This window comes from Grammomys surdaster, unplaced genomic scaffold (genome assembly GCF_004785775.1).
Source record: "Grammomys surdaster isolate TR1022 unplaced genomic scaffold, NIH_TR_1.0 278, whole genome shotgun sequence".
NCBI lineage: Eukaryota > Metazoa > Chordata > Mammalia > Rodentia > Muridae > Grammomys > Grammomys surdaster.
Window position 1 is genome coordinate 361,679 of NW_021604719.1, and position 21,757 is coordinate 383,435.

The 21,757-nt window shown below is 40.3% G+C and overlaps 1 protein-coding gene across 4 annotated transcripts in view; it reads left to right on the top strand.

Moving 5' to 3' along the window:
- The first annotated feature begins 780 nt into the window (after positions 1–780).
- The window catches only part of Tcerg1 (transcription elongation regulator 1), a 65,155-nt gene continuing 44,178 nt past the window's right edge, over positions 781–21,757 (top strand). For 2 of the 4 annotated variants that reach the window (XR_003712604.1, XR_003712605.1), the window contains exons 1-5: positions 794–878; positions 8,193–8,418; positions 11,336–11,488; positions 12,509–12,950; positions 19,227–19,469. Coding sequence is in view for 2 of the 4 variants with exons in the window: in XM_028777148.1 (XP_028632981.1) it covers positions 820–878; positions 8,193–8,418; positions 11,336–11,488; positions 12,509–12,950; positions 19,227–19,469 (1,123 nt within the window). In the remaining 2 variants the exon portion in view is untranslated. Of the gene's footprint in view, positions 879–8,192; positions 8,419–11,335; positions 11,489–12,508; positions 12,951–19,226; positions 19,470–21,757 lie in introns of all 4 variants that reach the window. The other 2 variants (XM_028777148.1, XM_028777149.1) reach the window with 2 other exon arrangements.

Below are 21,757 nucleotides of genomic sequence, written 5' to 3' on the forward strand. Positions count from 1 at the left end.
TATCATTATTTTGAGTTCAGTAATGACAGTGGTCATTTTCACTATGCCATTGAAATCTCTGGGCCCAATTTTTTTTAAAGTTAAAAATATAGTATATTTATATTTACTTCAGGTATCAGGGTGTGTTAAGTTAGCTTTATTTTGAGATTGAAGGAGAAATGCTAACCGAAGGAGAAAAGCTGTAAATTGCAGAGGCTTCCCATCTCCAATTTACTTATTTTAGTGCAGTTAAATTATATAACACTTAGCCTGCAGTTGATTAGGTGAGCTGGAAGGTATGCTTGTAATTATTTAAGAACAAGCATATACAGCATAGTGATTTAAGCCTCTTGTTAATTGCAAGGATGAGAAATACTGCTTTCCCTAGCTACTCGGTAATTGGTTTAGGCGTAACCCAGTTCGATTTCGATTGGTTCATATAACGCACAAGGTCTCGGCCTGAGCTATTAGTGGCTAATATGGCTCCACATCTGGCCTGGAAGCCGCGCGGACACGTGGCTACGTTAGGATGGGCGGAACTTGGGAGGACCTAGCTTTTTTTGCCGCAAGTGGGCGCCACTTGTTCCTCCTTGCCAAAGTCTCATTTCCCATAAAGCCCCCAAGCGGCCAATCAACTGACAGTCTCAATACCGCTTTCAAAGTCGGCGGGCCCTTTGTCCAATAGTAAAACAAATGGCGCCCCAACGTCAAGATTGATGACTAGATTCATCAATCATCATATAGATCTCCGCAAGTCCCGCCTTATGTGCGTGGGATTGACGAGTCTTCCGACCAATTGGAAACGCCGGGTCGGCGGGTGGATGAACGCGGCTGTCTGTAATGGCGGAGCGTGGCGGGGACGGAGGGGAAGGCGAGCGATTCAACCCGGGGGAGCTGAGGTAAAGGGTGCCACCTTCCCTCACATCTAAGCGTGCTGGCGCCCCAGGGGCTGGGGCTGGCTTCGGAAACCCAAGGGGACGGAGGGAACGGGGGTCGCGGCGGCCAGGGGCCGGACCGCGTGGGGCTGGCGAAAGGGGGAAGGGAAGGCGGCTTGAATGAGAGCCGGGCCGGGGCTGGGCTGCGGCCTCCTGCGCGTGGTGGGGCGCATTTGCGTCCTTTGCGAGGCCCACAGCCCTGATGGGCGCGTCTCGGCCTCTGGCCGCGGCCCGCCTGCCATGGCGGGCCCGGCTGGCCGCTCCCCTCCGCCGCCCGGCCGGAGTGCCCGACCCGCCGCGGCCTCCTCCACGCCCTCCGCGGCCTCGCGCCGCCTGGCCTCCCGCGCCACATTCCCTAGCCCCGCTGCTTTCCTCCGACCCTCGTTTCCGATTCGTTTTCTTTTGTGAAGATTCGCAGCCCTGACCGTTTGCAGGGCCACGAAGCCGCTTCTCCAAGTCTTCCCTTCCCCGGATTCTCCACAACACGGCTTTGGAGGAGTTGCAGGCCCTTTTCACAGGCCAGAGGTGGTGCCAGGACAGTCGCTCGTCCACCCAGTAGTCGAGGGGACTTCTCAGAGGGGTTGAGGCCGTAGAACGAGCAAAGGTTGGAGTTGTGAATCCAGGAAGTGGCTCGGTCTGTCCGGGCCCCCTAGCCTGTGACTCGTCCCGTTCTACCCACGCCCCAGACTCACAGAGGCAGTGACCTTTCTTTCCATAACCTCACTCAGTACCTTACCCTTCGTGATTAAAGTTTGATCAGAGTGGTCGGGAAATGCGCTCTCTTTGTTTGATTTTTTTTTTTTTTAGGAGAAAAAAGAGGTCACTTATTTTATTTCCCTCTATGGGAAAAAATGCCATTTCAGATATTCAGTTCCCAATCTGAATTGTGCCCCTTTCACTGTTTAAAAGGAAGACAGCAGTGTTGATTTTGAGGACTCGTGTTTTCTAGAGTTCTGGGTGAAATTTTCTAAGGAAATGGAGATTAGTCTTGCTTAGAAGAAAATAATGGCTTTCAGGTTCAGAAAGTCACACACAGAAATTCCTTCTTTGGCAGGAACAAGGTTTTGTCTTATTTCGGAGGAAATGAATCTTGAATCTTTTCACTCCCATACATGTGTAGTGAATGACTAGAGTACATTTTCAGGGTCTCCCAGTATTATCGATGGAAAGTTTATTTTTTTATTTTGATCTCAAGAGTTTACTTTAGCTAGTCTCAGAGTCCTGGGGAGCTTTGCAGTGTGTCTTCAACCTTAAGAGTAATAGCCTTGGAGACTTATTCCTGGTAGTCTAGACTCCATAGACATTATTGCAAAGCTGATTCCAATAAGGCTTTAATTAAATAGCCTGCCGCAAGTATTTTGTTCCTTAGCTTCTGGGCTTAGAAATTGCTTGTGGAGCTATGTGTGGTGGCAAACTTGCTAATCGCAGCTTTCAGGAAGCTGAGACAGGAGGGTGGTAAATTTCTGGCCGGTTAGGTTACATCCTGAGCACGTTGTAGAGAGTTTATGATAAATGAGCTATTTATGTGGCTGTTTTTATGGCAGAAACTGCATTTGCTTTGCATTTGCATCCCATATATGTTTTATAATGGAGTCTATCATAGAATCCGAGAAATAAGATGTTTAGTAGATGTGCGGTAAATAACCTGTATTGAGAAATGGTCACTCTGTTGTCTTACTGGTTATTACGAATCCTGTGACAGTTACTGGGTAGGTCCTTGTTAGAAGGGGAAAAGTCCTTTGGTTCTATAGACTTTCTGGTTTAATTGAGGTTGGTACAAATTTGAAACTAAACTGGCCCCAACAAATGAGCAAATCAGCCTGTAGATATGAAGCACTGTGGAGATTGTTGGTTGGGTTTGTACTGATTCATTGTTTGCCTCCTGTGTATGTACGTAGCATCTTTAGTTTCTTGCCTATTCAGGTAAAAGATTTTCTCTAAGGAGTTTGCTTATTTGGATAGATTACTCCTAGAAAAATATATTTGTATTTCCTGGTCTTTGTTTTGGGGGAAAAAGAAAAGAAAGGCAAGTTCTCTTTATGCAAATAGACTTCTTGTTGGAAGTGGTAGGATATAGGGTCTCAAGTCCCCTGCAAATGCTTTAAATTCAGAAATCCAGTGTCATTCATATCCTCTGGTTGAGGGCCATGAAAGTATCTTTTGGAGTTTGTTAACTGCTGATACTATGACAAGGTACTTCAGACCTGGATTTCCTCACTGGTGAAAACAGGAATGCACTACTCTGGTATTACTAGAGAGTAGCTGCCTTAACTGGTGGTTTTTCCTTTGTAAAAAATGGCATTAAACTCATTTTGGGTTGCTGTAAAAATTAAGAGTACAGAAAATGCCCGCGTAACTATCCTGGTAACTAGGAAGTGTCCAGGGTTCATGATCATTATTAAACAGTATTGTATAGTATCAGTATACTAAAAGAAACTGTACAGGGATGGGTAAAGACAAGTGATGGAGTGCTTCATAGCATTTGCTTTACTTGAAAACTCAGAATGAGTGATGGCTCAGAGATGGCTTGTGAGACAGAGGCTAGAGGAACAGGTCGAGATGACATTTGTGCAGTCTAAATAATGAACAGTAGACAGTCATATGAAGATGTGGGGAGAACATGCCAAGCAGAGGGAACTAACTGTGAGCACAGGCTACAACATGATGAAGTTGATGTATTTGATGATCAGGCATACTGGAATCTGGAAATGTCCACAGTGTCCAGGTAAAATGAGGCCTGATAATAGCTGGGTAATAACATCTTTACAAAGCATTTCTGTCATTTGCTGTTCCAGGTGCTTCATCTGTTTATTTAGTCCTCACTGCAGACTTTGGTGAGGAAATGTTGGAAGCAGTGTATAACCTCAAGTTCTACATATACTTGACATCAGAAAACAGTAACAATAGACTATGGCAGCAGGATATTAATGGCAGATTTTAAAAAGAAATCTGGAAAATTAACTAAGTGCCTTATATGGATAAAGCACTATGAAGCATTAGGAATAATTGAAAAATGATAGCATATTTTACTGTGTATTGGCTATTACCTTAAATTGACAGGGATTATCTCATTGAACAGAACTCTGAGGTAGCTTTTATTTGAAGTCTTCATTCATTTACATGGTAGAAAATTCAGATGTGGAAATTACATAACTAGCCTGATAAAAAACAGCTGGTATGGCTTAATGGTTCTAGAGGCCAAATGCTGGCCAAATGCTTAATTTTGAGTTGGAAGCGCGAAGTATGAAATTTTAAAGAAATACTTAATCTAGATTTTTTTGAAGAAGGGAAGACTGACCAAAAGAATATCGTAAGTTTAAGTCCTTCCTTCCTTCCTTCCTTCCTTCCTTCCTTCCTTCCTTCCTTCCTTCCTTCCTTCCTTTTCCTCATCAAGACACGGTTTCTCTGTGTATGTAGCCTTGGGTGTTCTAGAACTTGCTCTGTAGACAAGGTGGCCTGGAATTCACAGAGATCCATCTGTTTCTGCCTCCTGAATCTGGCATTAAAAGTGTGCACCACCGCTAGGCTAAGGTACCTTTTAAACTAAGCCTGAAACTGTTTTTCCTGGTTAAGTTTGCCTTAAAGATATTCCAGGATGATACGACCTATACCTCCCCTATTCGCCTACCCCCAAAAGATACTCCTTAAGTAGTGGCTGGCAGAAGACACATCTTCCCACTTACAGTTAGTTGTTGCTTTTGACTCCTACTCAGTCAGACCTTTGCAGCATAGGCTTGTTGGTTAAATACACCTGGTATAGTGGTTTTTTTAGTCTCTCGTTCTCTTGACAGGCACTTTGGTTAATTTGGAATTCTTTTGATGTTAACAGAATTGAACTGTGATGTAAAGAATTTCAGAGCATAAAGGGTAATTGAAAGCAGAGTTGGAAAATGTAGGAAAGCTGCACAGAATTCAGAGTGAGGAGAAGAGCTTGTGATGCTAATGATTTTGTGTGTTGGTGTGTGAGGGAGAGAAAGTGCATCTGCGTGTCTGTATCTGCCTGTTATAGTGTGGCAGACAGAAGACAACCTTAGATGTCATCTACAGGAAGACAGCCCACTTCCTCTGAGATAGGGTCTCACACTGCCCTTAAACTCATGGTTAGACTACATTGGTGCCAGCAAGTACTAGGAATCTTCCTTTCTTTGCCTTCAAAGCACGAAGTACACCACCATGCTTGACATTTTTATAAGGATTTTGGGAAAAAACGTCAGAGATATATATATATATATATTTTTTTTTCATGGTTGAATCATCTCTCCAGTCCCTGATTATATTCAGATATGCATAAGAATATTATTGTTAATCTAGTTTTTTGAATATGGAAATGTGGTTTGTGTGTGTAATGTACAGACTTTAGCATCCCAAAAGATCTAGGTAGGAACTCTAATTGACTTTGGCAAGTTGAAGTTTAATAAGCATGTTTTCTTTTTAAAATTCCTTTTATTTAGAGGTGAGGATCTTGGATTGCCTAGAGTGATCTCAAACTTATGATCCTCCTGCCTCTTTCTCTCAGTCATTCTCCCTCCCCTAAACAGGATCTTACTATATAGTTCTTTCAGGTTTTTGAGACAGGGTTTCTCTGTGTAGCCCCCTGGCTGTCCTGGAACTTGCTTGTAGACCAGGCTGGTCTTGAACTCATATCCTCCTACCTCTGCCTCCTGAGAGCTGAGATTAAAGGCATGTGCCACCACTGCCTGGTGTCACTATGTAGATAGTTTGGCTGTTATGTTGACCAGGCTGGTCTCAGACTCACAAAAATCCTCCTCCCTCTGCCTCCCAAGTGCTGGGATTAAAGTGTTTACCATTATGCCCATCCTACCTCTTATGCTTGAATAGCTAGAACTGTAGCCATTAATCATCATTCCTAACTATAATAGAAATAATTATTTAAAAAGTTCTGTGTCTCATCCTTGTGTGGTAGGTTTGGTGCAGGCAGTATCACCAAAATATGTACTGGTTTATATAAACTTTTTCCTTTTGTTTTCAAGGTATGGTCTCTCTGTATAGCTCTGGCTATTCTGGAACTCACTATGTAGACCAGGCTGGCCTTGAACTCACAGAAATCTGCCTGCCTTTGTCTCCCGAGTGCACCACTATGCCTGGCCATGAATATTTATTTATTTTTATTTTATGTGTGTTGATGTTTTGCCTGCTTGTATGTCTGAGGGTGTCAGATCTGCTAGAACTGGTGTTACAGAGTGATGAGCTGCCATGTGAGTGCTGGAAAGTGAACTCTAAGTAAGAGCAGCCACTGTTCTTAACCATTGAGCCACCTCTCTAACACCATTTATGAGTGTTTAATGGGCCCTAGACCTTACAATGCACTGGAGATTTATGAGTGAACAAAATTCCTCTCTGAAGGGGCTTCCAGGAGGACACTGGCACTTGCTTTCAAGGTATGGTCTCTCTATATAGCTCTGGCTATTCTGGAACTCACTATGTAGACCGGGCTGGCCTTGAACTCACAGAAATCTGCCTGCCTTTGTCTCCCGAGTGCACCACTATGCCTGGCCATGAATATTTAAAGCTGGCCTTGCTTTACCACTGAACTAGCGCTGAGTGTTTGGACAGAGTATTTCCTTCTCTGTACTCTAGTTCCTTACCTGTAAAATGGGATTACCACTAGTGTTCACCTCATAGCCTCATAGAACTGTTAGTAAGTAGCAGTATTTGAAAAGAGCATAGTATTCTCCCTGGCACATACTCAGCACTTTTAGGGATGGTTCTTTTAATCACGTAGGGCAAAGGTCAATAATGCTGTTATGACAGTTATTTGTTCAAATGCCATGAAGAGAATACAGTAAGATGTTTGTCCAGAACCGTGAAGGAAAGGCTTTCTTCAGACAGATGATATTTGAAATGTCTTCGATTACATCTTTTCTCTTCTAATAAAAAATAGTTTTACATAATTTTATGTGTGCCACTCTGCATATGTGAAAGTCAGGACAACTTGCAGGAGTTTTCCTCTTGTGTGGCTCCCAGGGATTAAACTTTGGTCATCAGTCAGGGCAGCAAGCATTTAATCAGCCCTCGAGGAACAACTTTGGTAGTTCATGCTTTTAATTCCAGTGCTCGGGGAGTGGAGAAGAGGTGGAGGCAAGGAGATATCTGTGAGTTTGAGGCCATTCTAGTCTACATACATAGTGAGTTCTAGGACAGCCAGGGCTATGTAGAAACTCCTGTTAAGAAAAACTAAAAAAACAAAAAATGATATTTCAGACTTTAAAAATTATATAAAACGGAGACTTTTGCTTTATTTGCATGATGAATGCTCTTTTTAATTTTGAGCTGCTTGTGGTTAAGATACTTGGAAAGAGCTTGGTAGTGGTGGCACACACCTTTAATCCCAGCAGGAGAAGCAGAGTCAGGCTTACCTCTCTTGAGTTTGAGGCCAGCCTGGTTTATAGAGTTAGTTCCAGGGCAGCCAAGGCTACACAAAGAAATCTTGTCCCAAAACAAGCAAGCAAACAAACAAACAAATAAAAAGTTGGAGCATTTACCCCTAAATACATTTGTGTATTTTCTGAAACTACAGAAGTAACCTAGGTATCAACTTCTAAGTTGATTCTTCACTGAACAGCAGATCCTGCAATTTTTTATACAGTGTTGCCTCTGTTTGTATAAACCAGAGATAGTGTTGGGTTGTGGTTCTTTAGCCGTCTTTAACTTTTTCTATATGACACATATATGTCTGAGTAACACCCGTCCAGAACATTCATTTTTTAAAAGTGTGTGTGGATGTATGTGCATGTATATGTATAAACTACCACATAAATATGAAGGTCAGAGGGTAACTTGGGTGACTAGGTTCTTTTACCTTGTGGATCTGAGGATCAAAACATTGGTCACTAGGCTTGGTGGTTAAGTGCCTTTACCTGTTGAGTCTTCTGACTGTTCAGGAACATTCTGTATTCATTATTAGAGGTTGAATAGTCTTGGTTGGACTGAGTGGAGTGTCTCTCGGTCATACTTAATCATCTGTCCTTAGGTAGACAACATTAATTATGATAATGTAGTATTGTTTCATTTTCTGATAAGTGTGGGTTTCTTTTTTTCATTCTATCAATGTGACTGTAGGTACTATTGTAGGAAGGTATTTTAAAATCATCTAAATATTCTCCCTCATCTCTATTCTCACCTCATTTTTACCCAGTAGTTGCAAAGTAAGACTTTCCAACTCTTGTTTGCATTTGAGCCCTTTGAAAACTTCTATAATTCAGTATTGAGTAACTACTTTTGTAATTTTGAGACTCTGTTCACTGTTCTTTCACACAGGATGGCTCAACAGCAGGCCTTGAGGTTCCGAGGCCCAGCTCCCCCACCAAATGCCGTGATGCGAGGCCCGCCACCTCTCATGAGACCACCTCCTCCTTTTGGCATGATGAGAGGCCCTCCTCCACCACCCAGGCCCCCGTTTGGACGGCCTCCTTTTGATCCTAATATGCCACCAATGCCTCCCCCAGGAGGAATACCTCCACCCATGGGCCCACCACACCTCCAGGTAAAGAATTATAGAGGTTGCCATTTTGGTATTAGTTGGTATTAGTATCAATTTTATATACAGGTTTTGCCTTAAAATCCTGATTCTATTTATTTGTGTTTAAAGTTTTTTTTTTAACTGTATTTATTTTATGTGTATGAGTTTTGCCTCCATGTATGTAATTGTACAGCAGGTGTGCCAGTACCCATTGAGGCCAGAAGAGAGCACCCAATACTTCGATCTGGAGTTAAAGATGGTTGTAAGCCACAATGTGGGTGCTGGAAATCGCTGTCTCTCTAGCCCCTAAAGATCTATTTCAGTTTTTAAATGTTTTATGTTGTAAAGTTTTTTTTTTGTGCGTGTGTGTGTGTGTGTGCGTGCGCACGTGCATACCAGAAGAGAGCATTAGATCCCCTCTGCTGGAGTTAGCAAGCATGTATGAATCACTGGCCATGAATACTGGGAACCACACTCGGGTTCCCTAGAAGAGGAGTAGGCATTCTTAACCACTGACTCAGTTCTTGTTTTTTAAGTTTTTGAGACAAATTCTCAGTCTGTAGTTCTGGCTGGCCTTGACTTTACTCTGATCCTCCTGCCTTAGCTCTTAAATGCTGAGATTGTAGATGTGAGATACTTCAGCAGAAATTCAAGTTTTAATTACTTTGAATTTACTAAGGAGATGTCTGCATATATTTCTGTTGCTCCTTAAGTTATTAATATGCGGATCAGATCAGGAACTTAAGTGACAGAAAACTTGATTTTAATAGACTAGTTTGTATTTATCCTTAATAATTTTGTGAATTATCTTCTGAACCTGTCTTCTGTATAGGAAAAAGACTTTAAAGTTTTAGTATACTGAGTGGAAGATATTTATATATCTTTCATGGTTTATATTGCTAGCATCTTTATTTTTAGTATTTTTTTTTCTGTTTGGTGTTTTAAATTTTAAAAAAAAATCTCTTTATTTTTATTTTATGTATATGAGTACACCATTGCTCTCTTCAGACACACCAGAAGAGGGCACCAGACCCCATTACAGATGGTTGTGAGCCACCATGTGGTTGCTGGGAATTGAACTCAGGACCTCTGGAAGAACATTCGGTGCTCTTAACCACTGAGCCATCTCAGTCCTGCTAGCAAGTATCTAATAGGTGCAGATATGTAATATATATTCTTCAGTAATTATTCTTTCTAGAAATGATGTCTAGGGTAGAATTTGGAGAATGAAATAGATTTGGATAATAGTTCTTTCTTTCTCCAAATATTTTACTATTAGAAAAAGAGTTATTATGATATTTTTTCTAAGTAAAAATTTGGGATGTATAAAGAGGTGGATTTTTTCTCTCTTTCATCCTTCCTTCCTTACTTTTTTTCCTTTAAGTTGATGGGGAGTTGCTGTGTAGCACAGGCTGGACTTCAATTCACTGTGTATTCCAGAGTGGCCTTGAGCATGGAATAGTTCTGCTTTAGCTTCTGGGTGCAGGGATTGTTGACATGTACCATTGTACTTGGCTAAACTTGTATTCTAAGTGGAAGCTTATCTGTGAGGGATGTGGCATTTATTTACTTGAAGATTGGAAAGATCCAGTTTTTTAGCCACTGACTAGAAGTTTACTACATATAAATTTAGGGTAGAACTTTGATAAATGGAGTTTGTGTTCGTGCTGGAAAGACAGGATCCCACAGAAGTAACAGAAACAAGTTCAACAAAGCAGGGAGTAGGGCAGTGCAGGGAGAGCTTAGAGGAAAGTGGAGTCAAGTACCTTGTCCAATTTAAGATGCTTTTGTAAATTGAATTTTCATATTATATACAAACTATAGGAACCATCTTAATCTTTGTTCAAAATGACAGTTCTAGTATTCATTACTTCTGAAGTATATTCTTTTCATTTTTTTTCAAGATAGGGTTTCTCTGTGTAGCCTGGCTATCGTGGAACTCATCTTGTAGACCAGGGTGGCCTCCAACTCACAAAGATCCACCTGCCTCTGCCTCCTGAGTGCTGGAGTTAAAGATGTATACCACCACACCTGGCTCTTAAACTTATTCTTGAAGAGTCTTTCCTTACCCTTAACTTTACCAGGCATAGATATCATCGCAGCAGCAGCAGCAGCAACAGCAGCTTTTCTGGCTTCATCTACAGCTTGGCATGGGATCTTGTTAGTTGTTACTGAAGAATAACAGTGGAGGAATTTTCAGGTTCTGTTGACTCACAAGACTGGTGTCCTATCTTTGGTTGATTTCCCAGCTTTCCACTGAGAGGCTTGTGCAAGGGTTGAGTTCAGTCCCCAATACTAAGACCAGAGCAGAACAAATGAAACCTGAAGAAGTGGATAATTGTTTTCTGTATTTCTGAAACCCACCAACATTTAAAACGATAAACTTTATTACTACTGCATGAAAAATAGAGTAGGAAATAGCTTTTTAACTATATTTTTGCTTGAAGTAAAAAACAGCGAAGGGTTCTTGCTGTATGATTTTTGTAGAATATTGTTTATCATTAGTATCTACCGTAGATGAGTTGTAAGTCATTGATAAACTTAGTATTAAAACATAAGGGGTTGGGATGTAGGTCAGGAATAGAATACTTGCCTAGCACGTATAAGGCCCTGGGTTTGATCCTGATCACTACAAAAATAAAAACATCAATTTTCTTTTAAAGTAGTCTAGTGCATGTAAAATACAGTGAAATATGAAGAACATAAAGTTTACTCATGATGGTATAACCTAAAATTAGCTCCTGTCAAGATTTTGACATTCTAGTTATTAATCATTTTTATTACAGATTAATCATTTTCTCATGCAGTAGTCAAATGTATTTGAATATACAACTGTTTGCTTTTATAGTTCTTTATTTTTGTGTTCAGTTATAATTTAATGTAATCTGAAGGAAATAAAGTCGTTTATAATTGATAATAATTGTTTTTTTTGACTTCACAGAGACCACCTTTCATGCCTCCACCCATGGGAGCTATGCCTCCTCCTCCGGGTATGATGTTCCCACCAGGAATGCCTCCGGGGACTGCTCCTGGTGCTCCAGCACTGCCTCCCACTGAGGAGATATGGGTAGAAAATAAAACTCCAGATGGGAAGGTAAATTACAGAACATATTCAACTTGTTTTTATGGTGGCAAAGTAGTGAATCTTTGGTAGATTGAGATTGTGGTACCCTATGCCTCAAGCAGTTCCAAGGATGTGACTCTGGGAAGACCTGTATTAGATTCTGCTGCAGTTACAAGGTCACATGGAGGTCTATATTTTAAATGGTTTTTTTCTTTTCTTTTTTTTGTTTTTCAAGACAGGGTTTAGGGTTTCTCTGTATAGCTCTAGCTGTCCTAGAACTCACTCTGTAGACCAGGCTGGCCTCGAACTCAGAAATCCGCCTGCCTCTGCCTCCCAAGTGCTGGGATTAAAGGCGTGCGCCACCACCGCCCAGCCATATTTTAAATGATATCACAAATTTTCAAGACCATCTCTAGGCTTGGGAAACATTAGCAGGGATCAACATGTAGTTGAGCTTATAGCTGAAATTACAGTGAAAGGATCCAAAACACAGAGGAGAAGATACATGAAGTCAAATATGAAGGAAAAGAGACTGAAGCTTCCCAAAGTCCTCGGAAGGAATGAGACTACATGGTTAATCTCTTCAGAGAGGGATGGTAACCATACATGGGAAGTGTTTTCTACCAGTAAGCTCACATGAACCTATATGTTTTTGGTGGGATTTTCATTAGAGATTGGTCATATAGTACTATTCAGCATATACTAAAATTCCATATTCCCAGAAAAAAAAAGACTACTGTTTATATACATGGTTTAGGCATAGGATACATTCTAACTTGGAAGAGAGTGGTGGTAATCTCAGGTATAGTTCTTACATGTTAGTCAAAGGCCAATTTTGTCAGCAAGACTTTCTCAACAAAGGTAATGTCAGGCCTTTGTTAACTTCCTGCACAAAGTATGCCATTGATTTTTCTCTTCTGTTTATAGAAATAGACTTATGAATATTTTTTTTAACCTTTTCTAAGGCTTCTTTAAAATATTTTAAGACAAAATATACTAACATTTTTAATACTAGATTTTGTGATTATCACTTTTTTTCTTCCTCTGCAGGTTTATTATTACAATGCTCGGACTCGTGAGTCTGCATGGACCAAGCCAGATGGAGTTAAGGTTATTCAGCAATCAGAACTAACGCCTATGCTTGCAGCCCAAGCACAGGTTCAGGCTCAGGCTCAGGCTCAGGCTCAGGCCCAGGCCCAGGCCCAGGCTCAGGCACAGGCACAAGCCCAGGCCCAGGCCCAGGCTCAGGCCCAGGCCCAGGCCCAGGCTCAGGCCCAGGCTCAGGCACAAGCCCAGGCTCAGGCCCAGGCTCAGGCCCAAGCCCAAGCGCAAGCACAAGCCCAGGCACAAGTCCAAGCACAAGCAGTAGGCGCTCCCACCCCTACCACCAGTAGCCCAGCACCTGCAGTGTCCACGTCAACACCGACTTCTACCCCATCCTCCACCACAGCTACCACAACAACTGCTACTTCAGTTGCACAGACAGTATCAAGTAAGTACTGGCCTAGTGTGTGTTTGGATTTAGGGGTGTGAAAACCAAATAAATACAGTATTCTAAAATGCCCTATATTTCTGCCATTACCCTTGATGTTACTTAAAATATGTTGACATAAAATTTCTGAGTTAGAGAAAATGGCACATTTGTATGAGTAAATTATTTTCCCAAGTATAGTTTGTAAAGTACAAACTGTAGAAGTACAGTTACTTTAATTGACCAACACTAATGACAAATGTTATGGAAATTACAAAATTAAGTGTGCTGGGTCCTGTTTTACAGAGTTTTCTAATTGAGGGTTGAACAAAGATAATGAGAACTGATGTAGTTTATGGGATTGTTAGGGAAGTTCTGAGGCGGGACAGGTCATTGCTCAATAGACTGAGTAAGAGCAAGCCCAGGAGCTGGATAGCTTTAAAAACCAGGCAGATGTTCTGGAAGATGTTACCTCTGAGTGATATTGAAGTCAGAAGACTTAACCTGTTCTAGAGAAAGTGGGCCCCAGAATAAGTTATACATAAATGCTGTATGTATTGGCTTAGAAACACTAAGAAAGGAATTTTCAAGCTTCTAATCACAGTCCCAAGACTTAGAACTTTAGAAAAAAGTGAGAGTGTATAAATACCAGATGTAAGGGCTGAAGAGAAGTAGGTTTTTGTTTTTTAAATAGCTATTCTGTATATTAGTTGTTAGAATAGAGATTGCTCATGGATTTATTTGAATGCTTGGTCCATTAAGAGTGGCATTACTGGGAGGTATAGCCTTGTTAGGAGTAGGTGTGGCCTTGGAGGAGGAAGTGTCACTGTGGAGGTGGGCTTTAAAGTTTCATATATAAGCTCAAGTTAAATCCAGTGTAGAATCAGTTTCCTCCTGGCTGCGTATGGAAGACAGTCCCCTCTTCTGCTGTTTTTGGATCAAGATGGTGGAACTCTGAGCTTCTCCAGCACCGCATCTTCCTGTATGCTGCCATGCTTCTTGCCATGATGATAATGGTCTGAACCTCTGAAACTGTAAGCCAGCCCCAGTTAAATGTTTTCCTTTATAAAAGCTGCCTTGATCTTGTCCCTTAGCAGCAATGAAACCCTGAGTAAGACAGAAGTTGGTACCGCGGGCTGGGATATTGCTGTGATAGGCCTGACTGTGATTATGTTTGGAGAAATGTGGATCTGAGAGCTTTGGGCTAATGGGCCATACTAACAGGGACATGGAAGACAGTTGTACTGAGGCTGAATTGGAATTTTGGGGCCTGGCTCTAGAGGTTTCAGAGGAGAAGAATTTTAGTATGTTGCCTAGAGATCGTTCTTTTTATATTTTGGTGAAGGATGTGGCTGCTTTTTGCCCTCATTTGAAGAGTTTGCCTGAGGCTAAGATGAAGAGATTTAATTGCATTGGCAAAGGAAATATCAAAACAGCTTAGCATTGACTCTGTCCTGTGGATCATTGTTATGAAGAGCCTTTTGATCAGATGTAGCAAACTGAGAAAGGAAAAATACAAAACATCTGGTTCAAAGGTTAGAGGAGCACCAGTAAGTGAAATGGAGCTAAATCCTATGTTCAAAGATGTTAAATGGAATTAAAGAAGTAGTGACCTTGGGGCAAGGTCCCGCCCAGCTCAGCTTATTGTTTGTCTTTGCAGTTGTATGAGGGATAGTTAAATCATGTTATGTGTAACTATGACTTGGTTATTGTTTTCATTTGGACATAAAGAGATATCGTGTGTCAGACTGACACAGGATGAATTGTGATGGTTATTCTCAGTTGCCAACTCTGCTATATCTGGAATGAATTACTATCCAGAAATGGAGGGTATACCATAGTGGCCATACTTAGAAAGATCTTGTGAAAAGTAATTAAAGAAGCTTAGGTCCAGGTGTGGTACATGCTTTTAATTCCAGCACTCAGGAGACAGGCAGACAGATCTCTGAGTTTAAAGTCAGTCTACAGAGCAAGTTCTAGTACAGCCAAGCTTAGGCAGTGAAGGAAATCATCGAAAATGGAAAGCTCGTGAAGATGTAATAGAAGAAGGGGGCCATATTCCTGTCCCAGCCAGCGGAACTTTCCAGCTCCTGTTTGAGAGTCAAGAATAGAAGGGTTACTGGGACAATTGATGCTGGTTAGCTGGAGCTAAGAATGGTGATTAAGAAAAGACCAGCATCAGCAGAAATCTGGGAAATGTTTTCTGAGAGTACAAATAAACTGTGTTCCAGAGAGAGTCCTTGTGCTGGCAGCCAGACTTGGTAAGAATCACCCAGATGGTACAGGTTTTTAAAGGGGTTATGGAGAATCCCTGAGGCTTGGCATTGTGAGAGACCAGGAAAGGCCATTGGTGAAGGTGCAGCCTCAGTGCCATTTGAAGTCCCAGGACTGAAGGGGGTCAAGCAAAGAAGTTGAGGCTTGGCACTATGGAGAGAGAATGTGAGAGGCTATTGGTGAAGCCTAGTAGCAGCAGAAGACCCCAGCATTTTGGAGATGCCAGTACCATGGGATGATCACCAAGAATAGCAACAACAATGGAGTGGAGACAGCCAGAGCCTGGAATGCTGCAGAAGGTAGAGCTGAAGAAGTGACCCAAGCTCTTTGGAGGAGCCCTGAAGATCATGTATGGATCCCAGATATTGAATCAAGAAGCTGTGAAGTTGGCAGCCTAAAGATGTTAGAGATGCCAGAGCTGAGGGATATCTGCTGAGGAAATTTGCTAACAGGGAGTGGAATCAACCCAAGAGAAAGCATTGTGTTGGAATCAACAAAGCTGAAAGGAGTTGTATGTCAGACATGGAGATCTATATCCTATACCATGATATATTAGAAATATGTGATCTGCCTTTTGATTTTATAGGGTATTATAGTTAAGAGATGACTGTGATAGACTATGGGGACTTTTGTAGATGGACTAAATGTATTTTGCATATGTTATGGCTACAAGCCTATGGAGAGGCCAGGGAGTGGAATGTGGTGATTAGAATAGGCTTGGCCCGCATAGATTCATGTTTTTGAATGGACAGTAAGGAGTGGCACAACTAGGAAGTGTGGCCTTGTTGGAGTATGTGTGGTCGTGTTGGAGGAAGTGTATCACTGTGGAGAGGTGGGCTTTGAGGTCTCATACATAAGTTCAAGTTAAACCAAGTGTGAAGTCAGTCTTCTGGCTGCCTGTGAAAGACAGTCTCCTTCTGCTGCCTTCAGATCAAGTTGTAGAACTCTCAACTCCTCCAGCACTATGTAGGATTGAATGCTTCCATGCTTCTTGCCATGATGGTGAACTGAACCTCTGAACTATAAGCCAGCTCCAATTAAGTGTTTTCTTTTTATGAGTTGCCTTGGTCATATGGTCCCATCACAGCAAACTCTAAGACAGTGGTATTACTTACTCTGCAAACTTTGACTGATGATCTTGATGTGATCATGTTAATGCATTGCACTGTCTGAATTTCCTTATACTTTGATGATTGGTAGCCTCAGAAATTTGGGAATCAGTAGTATAAGAAATATATACTGAAGAAATGTAATCATAATGGATTCATATTTGAATTTACCTTATTGATAGAAGAACCAACTGAAGAAGTAAGGTATATATAATGAATGTGCACAGATAGATGTATGTGTCTCCTTCCTACCCCCAGTACTGGTGATTGAACCCAGGGCCTTATACATTTCAGGCAAGCACTCTGAATTCAGCTGGAGACAGTTTTTAGGTACTAGATGTTTTGCAAGTGTAAGAATAAAAGGAAGGAAAATTGTGCTGCCTAACTGGATTGTGATTTTTTTTTAAGAGATTTATTTATTTTATTTATATGAGTACACTGTAGCTGTCTTCAGACACACCAGAAGAGGGCATCAGATCCCATTACAGATGATTGTGAGCCACCATGTGGTTGCTGGGAATTGAACTCAGGAACTTTGGAAGAACAGTCAGTGCCCTTAACCACTGAGCCATCTCTCTAGCCCTTGGATTGTGATCTCTAGCTTATGGTTTTTTATGCTTGAGTGTCAAAGCAGAAACCTGCCAGTGCTTGATGGGGTATGTGGTGGTGGTGATGGGAGCAGGCTCTTAAAGGCAGTACAACACCATGTGCAGGCTCTTGTTGCTTAAGGTCTCTGTTTGATGGCTTGGGAAGGGTGGTACTTACTTAAGGGACATACTTGGTTATGTAGCTATTTCATTTGCCCTATGTGTGCTCCATTTCTGTATATGAAACCCTCATTAGTGAGTGCCCCTCCCCTTCCTGCTGTTTGAAGAACCTTTAAACATAATAAAGTCATGCTCTCTTCATTGCTTTTGAGTACCAGTTTTTAAATTATGCCTGAATATTCTGGTACCATGGTTCTAGTTTTACTATTTTTCCACTTGAACGTAGTCACTGGTCTTTTTTAGAATCCTACACTGGGTTAAATAGTGTACATTGTGGTATGGCGTTCTAGCAGTTATTTGAGCACATGGAACTCTAGGAACTTACTCATTATCTTGGCATCGTTCTCAGGTTCTTCTGTGACTATTTTCATTGCCTTATCCTTTTCCTTAGATTCCTTACCCTTAAGCAAGGGCAGAATACCCTGTTGTGGAAGTAGGAGTGAGTTGAGTGAATACTTTTTGCCATCTCAAAATTTTATGTTCCTATAAACTCATTTTCCTGGCATTGGTTCTTTAGACCATAGTTTTAGTAATTTGAATAGAATTAATATTTTAAAATTTAGTTTTGTGATCTATAATACAGATATGTGGTTATATGGTAATAAATGTTCAGACCATTTATTTTACTTGATGTTGAGCATAAGTTTTTTGTTTTTTGTTTATTTTGTTTTGCAAGTTTATGGAAACTGATCATGAAGTCAACTTCTCAGGGAAATCAGGAAGAATAAATATATCTTTAGCCAGTTTAGTGGTCTACAGTTGCTGAATGGTGTATGTATGGGACTGGGCAAATGTTGCATGTACTTTGTCTTTTTCACAGTTATAAATTATATTAATATGATACTGTACCCTAAGGCTAGGTCTTTGCTAGACCAACAATTCATTCCTGGGCCTCTGAAGATACTTGTTTGGCCCTGCTGTCTATTTAGCCAAGGTGAGTTCCTCATTAACAAGTACGAAACCACTCACATCCTTCCAGCCTAAGTAAGGTTTTCTTTGAGAAGCTAGAAGATGGTAGTGGACAGAGTTTTGTTTGCAGGTGGAAAATACAATTGAGCAGTTTGTATTCAACCCTGTGCTTTTAATAAAAATTGAAGTTGCTTAAAGATTGAGATTACTATTAGTAATTTGGCAACTTTACTCTTAGTCTGATAAAGGTACAGTTTGGTACTTTTCTTTCTTTAAAAAAAAAAAAGTCACTGAAAAGCTAGTGAATTATCATAGTGGATTTTATTTGGAACTAGGTGAGTTATAAATAAATTACATGTTTTATTACATGAGAGCTAAAACCTTTAAAATATGAAGTATTGATTTTATTTTTTGATCATTTCTACTTCAAATATGACTTGTAGAGATGAAGTGTTTTATTTTTGATAATTAAAAATGTATTAGCAGAACCCAAATTACCCTGAATTTACGTTCACCCATTCACACTATAATACGCACTTGTAATGTTTTCTTAAGATTTGAAATAATCTAGGTGCTTTCTGTTCCCATTCATTCCTATCCAGATATTAGTTGTATGCATATCCTTTTTCACTCTGTTCTTTCTTGCATAGACAGTTCAGTAATGTAATGGATCTCTCTTCCTGTTGACTCATCATGTGCACCCTTCATTTACAATTATGAAGTCTTGCCAATAATGTGAGAATACACTGTTATATGCACTAACATGTGGTTTCCTACCTCACTTTCTCTGCGTGAACAACTGCCCTTTCCCTGCCCAGCAGAGTAGAGACTTACTGACCCTTACTCCAGGCTTGCTGATGTGTGCTTCCTGTTTTAGGAGTTGAGTTTGTGAACTTGATTTGTGAACACTGCTGCTCTCTACCCTTTGCTTTACACATACTTTCAATATTTGTGTATTTTCTCTTTGGGTTCCTCTTTGAAATCTTGACTCGTTGAGGTTTAATATCTCAATGTAAGAGTTCCTGTGTCCTCCTTGTATCTGAATAGACTAGGTCTTGGTTCCAGTTTGCGCCCTACTGTTGTTTTGTTTTCGTTTAAATTTCATGTAGCTATTTTTAAACTTCTCGAAGATGGATTTTGTGACACATTTTTTGCAGTGTATGAGTGAGTGAATGGATGAGGGAAGAGTACAATAAGAAGATCATGAGGGTGATGCATGTTGTTTTCTCTTTCATCAGCACCCACAACACAAGACCAGACCCCAAGTTCTGCTGTGTCAGTTGCCACGCCTACAGTTAGTGTTTCAGCTCCTGCTCCTACAGCCACACCTGTGCAAACTGTACCCCAGCCGCACCCACAGACGTTACCTCCCGCTGTTCCTCACTCAGTACCTCAGCCGGCAGCAGCAATACCTGCTTTCCCACCAGTAATGGTGCCTCCGTTCCGTGTGCCCCTTCCTGGCATGCCAATCCCACTTCCAGGTAAACGCAGATCACACTTGATGTTCTAGCTGGTTCTCATTGTCAGTTTGTTCTCATGTGTCTGTTGCATTTGAAATTGCCTTGAATCTCACCTGTTTGAGATGGTTTTGAAAGATTCATGGCTAACTGCAATATTTTTTCTTAAGTTTTGGTAAATGTCCTTTTTTGTTGTTGTTTACATGTCTTAAAATTAGTCACATTTAAAAATACACTTATTCTGGATAAATAGAGCCTCAATAAACTAAATTATTTTTTGTTTGTAAATATGTTCTAAATGTGATTTTTTTTTTTAAAAAAAAAAGATTGAATCTATGAAGTTGATAAATTACAAGCTATAACAGCTAGCACAGGTTAAATAATGTACACCATATATCATTCTAACACATCATATGCATTCAGTCTTAAGTTTTGCAGCCATCTTAGGAGGTAGATTTGCAGACAGATTTAATTATTTTTTTTGTCCAGCGTCACTTAGTTAAGTGACAGTGTTAGGATTTGATCTACTGCCCTCCAGATCCAGGTACCAAACTCTTAATAATCATGTTGTACTAGGAAGAATGTGAGTCCCTCAATTGTGAGCAGATTGATATAAGACAGACAACATTTATGAAGTAAAGTATAACCTGCATTATTTAAAAGTTTCTTAGGGCAGATCTGTGTGTGTTATTGTACAGGGAGTTATGAAGAGTAGAGAACGCGTTAAAAGATTTGTGGAGAAGTTTTCCATTGGGGAGTACATGACGGTATTGTTGGGCATCCTAATTCGAATGCATTTGTTGTTGTCAAATGAATGTATTTAATCCTTGATCCATGATTCATCCCTTATGTGTTGTAGCTGAAAATACCGTAGACAAGTTTTACAAGGCTAGTTTGTGGTAAGGATGAAGAGGACCCTGGCTTCTGTCTCTAACTTTCACACTTTGCCTAAGGCTACTGCCACTTATTGTATAGGGTTCTGTGTAAAAGGAGAGGTATGATGTGAATACATTGAAATATTAAAAATTTTCAAGAACCAAAAATTTAAGAACTGTTGTTTTTTATTGGATTAAAAAATCTTTTGTACATTATTGATATAGTGGTAGATACGTGCTAGAGAGAAAATGCCCTCTATGTGAAGGTTAGACTCTCTAGTCATTTAAAAATAAGAAAAACAAGTTGTTTGATACTAGTGATTTTTTTTCTTGCATTATATTTAAGGCAATCTGAGTACTTTCCTCTGCATCTTATTTTTATAGGAAAGTAACAAGTATGGAATAGTTTGACACTTGTCAAACCCTTTTCTTTTTTTAAAAAAAACTATTATCACCATTATTATTGTTATTATTATTTAGTGTCTTGCTGTGTAGCCCAGCCTAACCTAGAATTCACTTGTCTAATCTTCAAGCCTTGAAATTGTAGTCTGCTTTATATTTAAGGACAGTATCAAGACCAGTTCTAGGTTTTCAGTGTGAAGATGGTGAGCTCTTAATTTGTAGAGAACAGACTGAGAGGTGGCATGATGATGCTATAAAAATATTTTGAAAGATTGTCTTCTCAAGGGTGTTCACTTTGTTTTATATGCGTTTACTAGAGGAGAGAAAAATGGCAAGAGGCACATGTTATTAGCAAAGATTTGTGGAAAGTAGAAGTTTGTCAAATTGCTCATTTTCATACTTTCTAAAAATTTAGAGTAGGTGATAGTGACCACAAAACGAAGATGATACTTGTGAAATTTGGTAGTAAAAGACACTTTTTAAAAATGGCAGCCACTAATGATACTCTGGAGGTTAACTGGAAGAAAACTGATTCCACCCCCCCACCCCCGTGAGTGAGTGTGTGTGTGTGCTTGTGTGCGAGTGTGCTTCTAGGGATTGAACTCAGGAACTTGTGCAGGGTAGGCAAGTGTTAATACTCCTGAGCTGTACTCCAAAATCAAGAATTCTCCAACTGGATAGCAGTTGGGTTGTCCAGACTACCAGGATTCCTTGGAAGGTGTCTTATAGAAAGTAATAGTAATATATTTTGGTACTGAGGCATTTCTGATTTGATACTCATTTTTTTCCCTCATTAACCTTTTCACTAAGTTCTACAAGGTACTTTAGTGAAAAGACAAAAACACTTATTTTCTCCTCCCCAGATTTTTGTCATAATTTACAGTTAGATCCCACCTTTCCCCCTTCTTATGTCAACTCTCTGTTAAGGTGAATTGGAAGGATTTATTTGTGTTACTTACTTTGCAGCTTGAAATTGTATTTGTAATAGCATTGTCTGCTTTTAATAAGGATCACTAAGGAGATGACGAAGATGAA